This window comes from Eucalyptus grandis, chromosome 2, assembly GCF_016545825.1.
Source record: "Eucalyptus grandis isolate ANBG69807.140 chromosome 2, ASM1654582v1, whole genome shotgun sequence".
Classification (NCBI taxonomy): Eukaryota; Viridiplantae; Streptophyta; class Magnoliopsida; order Myrtales; family Myrtaceae; genus Eucalyptus; species Eucalyptus grandis.
In genome coordinates this window covers 49,513,298-49,521,705 of record NC_052613.1, presented here as the reverse complement: position 1 = coordinate 49,521,705, position 8,408 = coordinate 49,513,298, and the positions used below count along the sequence as shown (strand labels likewise).

The following is an 8,408-nucleotide window of genomic DNA, read 5'->3' as shown; positions in this document are numbered from 1 at the left end:
ATTTTTGTTGTACAAAAAATCACAAAAAAAGGGCAAAAAAGGTTCATGTTCAAAAACTATACATTCAATGTCACACGTTAGTCACAAAAACGCAATCCATGATATCCATTTTTAGAACAAAAGCACATATAATCAAATAGAAAGATTAATGCACCGTTTTAGAATCCATCGTTCTTAATGTGAAAGCAGAAAAGTAATGATCCAAACGCAAGCGATTCTCCTCTATTGTCCTCTGTAATATTGGCTAAATGAGATCTTCCCTCACTCTTAACATTTAATAAACGTTTTTTTTTTTGTGAGAATTTTATGTATTAGGGTTAGGGGTGAGCGGTTCCCGGTTCCCTCCTTCTGAGTTCCGCTTGGAACCTGGAACCTACCCTCGGGTACAGGGTTCTTCATTTTTGGGAACCCGGAACCTACCCATGAGAATCAAGAACCTGGAACCTACCCTGTCACAGGTTCCGGGTCGGTTCCAGTTCCAACAGTTCCAACGGGTTCTTTTTTTTCATTTTTAGTTTTAAAAAAAATGCTTCTATTGGAACTTACCGAATGATTAATTAGCCAAGCTATATTCCCTTTATTTGTGGCATCGATTACAAGTTCTTCACTGATCTTGAAGAGCTGCACAATGTCTCAGCATGTTTAGAAGACAAACTGACAGATAATGCAGATCATGATTTCAATGCTAATCAATGAACCTGATGAGCCAAAGAGACAAAGCTTTGGGAGGGAAAATCATGAAGAAACACACTTCCTAAACTCCACTCTTTATGGTAATGAAAAAAAACGAAAAACATTTGAGAATATAAATCGCCGTACTTGTCTCTTTTTATCATGTCCTCCATTTCCAAGAATAAATGAAAAGTACAATGACAAATACAGCATTTCCGTCCAACTAAAGCATAACATGCAAATAATGAGGTAGTTTTCAGGAGAAGGTACCATTTCTCCTTCCTGAATATTTCTTGGAGCAAAGGGTCCCCATCCATGTATACAGTTTACCGAAACATATTCGATGCTTTTCTGTCCTCTGAAACAGTAATTTAATATTAGCCATTATGAAAGACACATCAAGCAAAATGCGATGATAAAAATTGGAGGAGCAAACGTACTTGTTAATGACCATGACATAGTTATAATCAACCTCTTGGCTGTCGAACCTTCTGCATAATCATCCAAGTAAAATCATATTTTTCCAGGACAAGGCAGCATGCACCATATAGTTTTTAGTCAATGGATCATAGTTGTTAAATCTTCTAGGCAATAGACTTAACAAAACAGCTCTGGACATGAGATTGAAGCAGAGAATTAAAACATGTAGACAAGGGGAACCAATCTAACCTATGATCGGCGCAATATATCAACTTCTTTGTTATTTGACTCCCGCTCTTCTCCAGGCAAAGTGTAACTGAAAACAAAGATATAGAATCGGTGTAAACTTACATGAGTATCTATCTAACATATCCTTCCTTGAAATCCAACGCCAAAGAAAATAGAAAGAAAGCAAGAGCGAGCGTCGAATAGATTAAAAAATCCAGCTCAAGAAATTCTACCAATGTTAGTTCTGATAAAATTCATGAAAATATTATATATCTATATAAGGACTTACTTCCATGCTGTGTCCTGCTCTTGCAGCACACATAACTTGAAAATAAGTAGGACATCTGCTGCATTGAGTGCAGGAACCATGAGTCTGCTTACATATTACACAACTCTGCACCACAAGCAAAGAAAAGCATTTGAAAAGAAGCACTGAGCATCTAGAAGTTAATGGCAAATAAACTAAGCAGTAGACAACAAACAAAATCAACATCAAACTCAAATACTCAACTGAACAGTAAGCTGCTATAAAGCTATTATGAAATCAGGTTCTCCTCTATTGCTAAATGCTTTTATCATTCCCACAATAAGTACAATCCACCACATCAAAGAAACAACAATCTTCAAAACTGTAAATCTAAATAAGTACGGATTACCTTCAAAAAAGAAGTTGGAGGAATTCTAAGTACTCCAGTGGCTGGTTCCATTTTCTCATGATTCGAAAGCCAACTTCAGGGCAAAACCACGCGCATGTGACATGAACCCAGCGGCTCGATATCCATTGGCTTCAAAGCACCCCCTAGAGACCAGCATTTAAGCCAGTCAAAATAATTTCAAGCAAGAAAATACTAACTCACACAACACCTAGACATAGATTTAGAGCAAAAGTCAGACAACTGTGATAATGAATTTCATATGATACGGCTTCCTCAAAATCCCAATAGTAATATTTCTAAAAATCAAAAGTGATATATCTAATATTGTCACCATGAACGTCAAATAATTTAAAAGTATAAGAAACAACATATGAGGACAAAAGCACCTCCTCCCATGAAAACACCTCAGAACCCTAGCTTGGTGCGGCGCCAGTGCCTGCGCTTCGCGTTGTACCTGAACGATTTCGGCGACAAAAATTAGGCCACAAAAAATAAAATAAAATAAGAAGACAGCTTTTTTTGGACAAAACGTGAAGGAATTGGATATGAACCTGATGGTGTTGTCGGTCCGCATGCGAATCCAGTGAGGGATGGGCCTGTTCTGCCTCATCTTCTTCACCAGCTTCTTCTTGATCTGGCGACGGCGAGCACGCGGCGACGGTGGCGCGACGGCGACGAGGGCACGAGTCTCACAGCACCAACGGCGGCATGAACGGCGCACCGAAGACGGCGGCAGCCGCGACTCAACCCACGGCCAAGGGGGGAAGAACTCAGTTCGGGTGGAGGTGGTGACGGTTCGGAGCAACGATGGCCCGAACGGCTTAGCAAGCGGCAGCAAGAGGTGGTGATGGTGGCTTAGGGACGGCGGCGGTGCCTCACGGTGGCGCGGACGGCAAGACAGCTCGTCGGGCTCAACAGTGAGACGGCTTGTTGGACGAGCAGTGGGTGGTGGGGGTTCGGTGGCCAAGAGGTGGTGGTGAGTAGGGCGTGGGGCGGCGGTGTGGTGGTGGGTGAAGCAGCAACCGGCGAGAGGAAGGAAGAAGAAGAAGAAGAGGTGGGGGTTCGGCCGAGAGAGGGGGAAAGAGAAGAGAGAGAGAGAGAGAGAGAAAAGAAAAAGTGGGGGCAGGAAGTGACGTGAGGAGGAAAAAGTGGAGAAAAGAGAGAGAGAAAAAGAAAGGAAAGGGGGAAAGTTGAATAGAAGGGCGGGGGAGGGGGGGGGAATCGCGTGGAAGGAATTAGGGTTTTTATTTTTTTAACTTTGCCGCCGGTTCCGGTTCCTCAGGTTCCGGTTCTGGAAAGAGAACCGGGAACCGGAACCGGTCCCCATAGAACCGGAACCGAACCGGAACCTCCTCCGGTTCGGTTCCGGTTCCTGATCTACCCGAACCACGCTCACCCCTAATTAGGGTTAGGAAATACTTAAATACCATTTATAGAGTTTCTAGTCAAACCTTCTCATTACGGGTTAGCTTAACTTGACCCATACTAGTCAACTCCATATTTTACTAATTAATAAATATTTTGTCTCATCTTAGATCAATATTGTAAAATAGTAAATTACAATATCAATTAATATAATTTATATCAGAAAAACTCTTATAAAACAACCCAAGATATGTTAGTTTGTGCTTATTAAGAAAATGATTTTGGGTGGACAAGTGGAGTTAAAAGCGCATTCCTATGTTTAAAGTAAAAGGTTAAAGTTCAAACACCCATTCTCGAGGGAAGGAGATTTATAAAATGAAGGGTGTTCTCATCCAGGATGTTCCGGAAGATAGGCTTCTCAGGAATTTCGCGACTACTACAATCTTTTCAGCAGAAAAAAGATACTTGAAGTGATCTTGAAAGGGATAAGTCATGAGCCCTTCCTGTCCTTTCCCCATTGTTCACGAGTCTAAGAGTGGTATTTTCTCGCCATAATTGATCCCTGTGGGCCCTAGATTTCATGGCCCAAAGGATTTGCTCAATCTCAAGGATGTCGCCATAATTGATGATCCGCCCTTTATATGCTGATCTGCATTTTGGGTTTTTCGGGTTGATCATTGAAAAGGTTGGAACACCTTTATATTATAATAAGATCTTGAGTTTTCCTCTTCTTCTTCTTTTTTTCTAATCATTGAGGAGGTTGGTCCCCCTGTATATTTTATATTTCTTCCGATGCTCTATGTGATGTATAGCTGAATACTTGAATTTCAGCTTTTTTATTAACTGCATGGATTATTTTATGCTTATGCCACATTATGTATGTTATGTTTAATTGTATATTTGCTCATTTGCTTCATTAATTATGTATAAATAGTTGCAGAAATTGAATTACGAGTGCCTATATTTCCAAATGAAACCTGAAATATCAAATCAAAATCTGCAAGGGAATTTTAGCAGTGAAAAATTGGTAATACGCAGTAAAGCACTTTCGCCCATGAAATAACGATGTGGCCAAATTCTACTATCGGTGACACAATTTTTTAGTCGAAAATTGCAGATATACTCGATTTGCTTAATTCTTAACATTGATTCATCTAGAAAGAGAAGCTCATTCATGTAAAATTGTCTTGCAATAATATTTGAAGTGTAAATCATGGTTAGAGTTTGGTAGTAAAAATAAATCATTTTACTTTAATTGATTATCTTGACATTTTCATAAATGAATCATCAAGAGAAAGTTAATGGATTACTAAGCAAACACTTAACATGAACTCTCTAAACTCACACCAATCACAACTTTGGGGTTTCAATTAAATGATCTTTAACATGCAAATTAATTGACTAATCTATTATGGATTGATAGAATACCTAAGTAACATGTAGGAGAATATTTTACTCCTATGAATCAAAAACTTCATGGATATGAGAACTTGATTACACTATATAAATCTAACGCCTTTTCAATACTTTTTTTTCTTTATCTGAGAAATTTTTTGCAAGCAATCTTAGTCAATAAAGGCTTACGGTAAAAGCTTGTGTAACATGTTAATGGAATCAACTATAGTTTTCTCATCCTCTCTCATTTTGCACCAAAGAGGATGAAACAAAAAGTAAACCTTGAATCTAAGGACGCGCATGATAAAATTTCCATTTCTCGATTTTTCTGTTTCTCTGTTCCCCGAACAGGTTTGGAATAGAAATCTGTTTAGTAACGTAATTTGATTTCTCTATTTCTAAAACAGATTTCTATTCCAGAAATAGAGAAATCGGAGAAATCAAAAGCTGAAATTTTTAGTTTCTCAGTTTCTGAAATAGAAACAGAAATTATTTCTGGTCCCATTGCTCCTTTTGATGTAGAGTAGGGTATATCATATTCATGGAGTACCAACGCATTCAGCATCATAAATCTCTTGAAAGTTTATTGAAATGGATTTCTTAAATCAATCGTGTGTGGGTTTCATGGCCTTATTTGAAATTTTGGCTACTTGACATGTGGGATACTCTCTTCAAATTCGTGTGATTTTAGGGTCAAGAGTAACTAGCATGAAAAGAGTAGGTGATTTTTCTTTACACATTTACCATCTCTATGTTATTGAGGGGAGCAGAAAGTACCTCGATACATATGGTCAAAGGAAAATACGTGAACATGTTAAATACTAACACGTTATGTGCTTCTTAAGTAGGAAATAATTCGAAATGTGCTTTTCTGCTGTCAGACTAGCATGACGAAATCCTGCCAAGTATGGGGAACTATAATGGATGCTTAGATACTTGAAGGAGCAAAAGAGGCTGTAATATCCACCTTACAAAAAATGATTTCCCTCTTCTTTTGCAGTGCTCTATATGACGAAATCATCTCACTGTGTCTTAACCTTGGAGAATTGGATGCTGCAGTAGCCATTGTTGCAGACATGGAGACCATTGGAATCACGGTGCTTGATCAGACCCTGGACAGGTCATTTCTGCACGGCAAGGCATTGATAGTGTCACCGATGATGTGCCTGAAAAGATCCTTGCATTCAAGGGTTATCAGAGTCTGTATCAGGGTATCAACGAGTACTCTAGATACCTGAATGTGGAGCTTGAGATTATCAGCAAAGCTTATTGCAAGGACGAAGCCAATTTTTGTCACGATGAAGATGATTACGAGTTAGATCCCAAGGTATGTTTACATTCGAGGACTTTGCCAGAAAGAAAGGGAACTCAACATACCGATGAGATGCATCAGAGATGAAATCTCAATTGTATATACCTTATAGTTGAATGGGGCCGTTTTGGTAGTAGATTTATACGTTTATTATTTATTGGATCGAGAGTCGCTTCTTGTACGCCCCAGAAAACGAGCGAGATTCTCGCATTTTCTGCGTACATCTTTAATATGTCATTGAGGGGAGCTTTTCCAATAGTAGACGAAAATGCAAGAGGCCTCTCATGCTTGTTTGTCATTGTAGAGATGGTTTTTCAGAAGACTCGACTCGCAAATTTTTTTTTTTTGTTATACCGCTTGAAGCACCCCTCGGCGCGGCTATGCCTTGTTTTGATTGGAACTCGCTAAAATCCTGAAGTGACAATCTGGTCTCGTATGACCAAACCCTCCGAAGTCCATGGAGAAGTAACCTTTCAAAATGACATATCATTGTCTTAGCTTCATGCCAAAGCAATCGCATGTGGAATATTTATTAGTTTTTGTTGACACCTAATATTTTTTTTAAGAAAATAATAAATTAAATAAAATTCAGTTTTTGAAAATCTTTGTTGTTGAAAATATATTTTCATTTCAAAATTCAAAAACTCAACTGTGGGATTTTGGAGCCACTTTGTTGTTGAGAGGTTGAGCAAAAATCTCCACCGGCGGGAGGTTGAGCGAAAATCTCCACCGGCGAAACAAATTCGAGTTTCCGCTTTATAAATAGGGGGGCTTCTCTTCATTTTTCGTGGAAGGAAAAAGAAAACACAAAAAAGGAAAAGTCAAGAGAAGCTTTCGCTTCTGCAGAGAGAAAGAGAAGAGAAAGGGAGAAAAGTTAAAAAGGCAGAAAGGGAGAAAAGTGAAAAAGGGAGCAGAAGGGAAAGAAGGTGATTGGACATTTACTGTTCATCACCCTCTTCCCTCTGCTGGTTCCGTCTCGGCCCTCCTCTTGCCGGCTCCATTTCTGTTTCAATCCGGCGATGCTCGAGTTCAATACCGGAACCCGATGGAAAGCCCTCTGATCCGGCGGCCCGTGTTGCACTGACGCCGCCGAACGGCACGACGACCCGAGCGACCACCACGCCTTCGACCGCCCGCTTGCCGTCTCTGAAGTACCACCGCAGCTCGTCACCAGCAGATCGGTGACCGCCTACAGCCCCCGCGACGCCGGATTTCCTTGTTTCGCTGCTGGTCCACCTCAACCCGAAGACCAGCGATCGAAGTCCCTTCTCCGAGCGCCATCGCATCTGAAAGCCCGCGCCGGCCCGCGAAGTCGCTGCTGTTTGCGACCCAGGAGGCCGACGCCAGCCCTCGCCACTCCATCACCCCTCCAGACGCCGATCAAGCTGCCGGACTCCACCACCAACGCCAGAGAAGCCGGTCCCGCCTGCCCTTGCTGCTCTGCCCCGACACCTGCAGCGCCTCCACTGGAGTCCGATCCGCTCAGATCCTCTGCCCAGATTTGCTCGAGCACCAGCGGCACCCCCCTCCGAATTGCCAGATCTCGCCGGAGCTCCGCACCTCCGCAACCTCTGATTGCGACACCCCTGTTCCGCCGGTTGTCCCTGCTGCTCGGGTGCCGCCCCGTTCCTGCCGGTCCGCCTTCGCCGGAGTTCCCGGTGACCAGCCGCACGAGCTGCCGAGCTTTTCTTTTGGAAACAAAGGAAAAAGAAAAACAAAAATAAAAGAAAAAGAGAAAAGCAAATTAGGTAGTTTGTTTTTCTTTATTTTATTATTTATTCATTTTAAATTTTGTTATTATTGTTTAAGTTAGAATATGATTTGTCAATATTAATATTTGTGCATTTTGTAGGCATTATACGTAAGGATTTTGTCCGAACTTATTGTAATTATTAATTTGATCAGAGACATCGGATCAATTTTTTAATTATATTAAGTTTCGGCATTTTGATGGTATTTTGGTTGTTAAATCAATGTAATTATTAATTTGATCCGTAAGATTTCGGATTAGATTTTTAATTATTTTGAACTCTTTGTCGTGATAATTAGGTTTAAAATAATCATTAATTTGACCTGTGAGACAACGGGTTATTTTTTTCGATTATTTTAATCATTTATTTATTGAATATCTTGATTGTTTAGATTTAATGTTTAGTCCAATAATTACTTGTTTTGGAAAAACACTAAAACACTAAAAAAAATCAAAAATCAAAAATCAAAATCTTGCATCAAAGCATGTAGGTTTAATAAATCGACATGTAGGATTAGGTTTATGAAATTTTCATCATCTAGTAATTATTGCTAAGTTCATTTAGTTAGAAATTGCTCGTCATTAGAATTATGTCATTTAATTAATTTAA

General features: G+C 40.1%; 2 protein-coding genes and 1 long non-coding RNA gene across 3 annotated transcripts; 1 reads left to right on the top strand and 2 right to left on the bottom strand.

Annotated features, from left to right (window-relative positions):
* Window positions 1-998: 998 nt before the first annotated feature.
* Window positions 999-2,040, bottom strand: LOC120290358. The gene is made up of 5 exons (XR_005548278.1): window positions 1,977-2,040; window positions 1,610-1,714; window positions 1,444-1,469; window positions 1,113-1,163; window positions 999-1,030 (listed from the first exon to the last, which is right to left on the bottom strand). It is a non-coding gene; the product is annotated as an uncharacterized LOC120290358 (long non-coding RNA).
* A 42-nt stretch (window positions 2,041-2,082) lies between these two features.
* Window positions 2,083-3,859, bottom strand: LOC120290771. The gene is made up of 4 exons (XM_039307179.1): window positions 3,807-3,859; window positions 2,528-3,040; window positions 2,363-2,430; window positions 2,083-2,119 (listed from the first exon to the last, which is right to left on the bottom strand). Exons 1-3 carry the CDS (start codon window positions 3,857-3,859, stop codon window positions 2,382-2,384), a joined length of 615 nt encoding a protein of 204 aa, XP_039163113.1. The 3' UTR covers window positions 2,083-2,119; window positions 2,363-2,381.
* A 1,953-nt stretch (window positions 3,860-5,812) lies between these two features.
* Window positions 5,813-7,963, top strand: LOC120290770. Its single transcript, XM_039307177.1, has 3 exons — window positions 5,813-5,957; window positions 7,212-7,796; window positions 7,901-7,963. Exons 1-3 carry the CDS (start codon window positions 5,813-5,815, stop codon window positions 7,942-7,944), a joined length of 774 nt encoding a protein of 257 aa, XP_039163111.1. The 3' UTR covers window positions 7,945-7,963.
* The last annotated feature ends 445 nt before the right edge of the window (window positions 7,964-8,408 follow it).

Coding starts and splice junctions, on each gene's coding strand:
- LOC120290771 (XM_039307179.1), bottom strand. CDS start 3,859: ATGGGGAAAGGACAGGAAGGGCTCATGACTTATCCCTTTCAAGATCAC. Junction 3,041..3,806: donor CCCTTTCAAGATCACTTCAA/GTATCTTTTTTC, acceptor CCTCTCTCGGCC/GAACCCCCACCTCTTCTTCT. Junction 2,431..2,527: donor CGGACCGACAACACCATCAG/GTTCATATCCAA, acceptor GAAATCGTTCAG/GTACAACGCGAAGCGCAGGC.
- LOC120290770 (XM_039307177.1), top strand. CDS start 5,813: ATGGAGACCATTGGAATCACGGTGCTTGATCAGACCCTGGACAGGTCA. Junction 5,958..7,211: donor CTGTATCAGGGTATCAACGA/GTACTCTAGATA, acceptor GTACCACCGCAG/CTCGTCACCAGCAGATCGGT. Junction 7,797..7,900: donor AAAAGAGAAAAGCAAATTAG/GTAGTTTGTTTT, acceptor TGCATTTTGTAG/GCATTATACGTAAGGATTTT.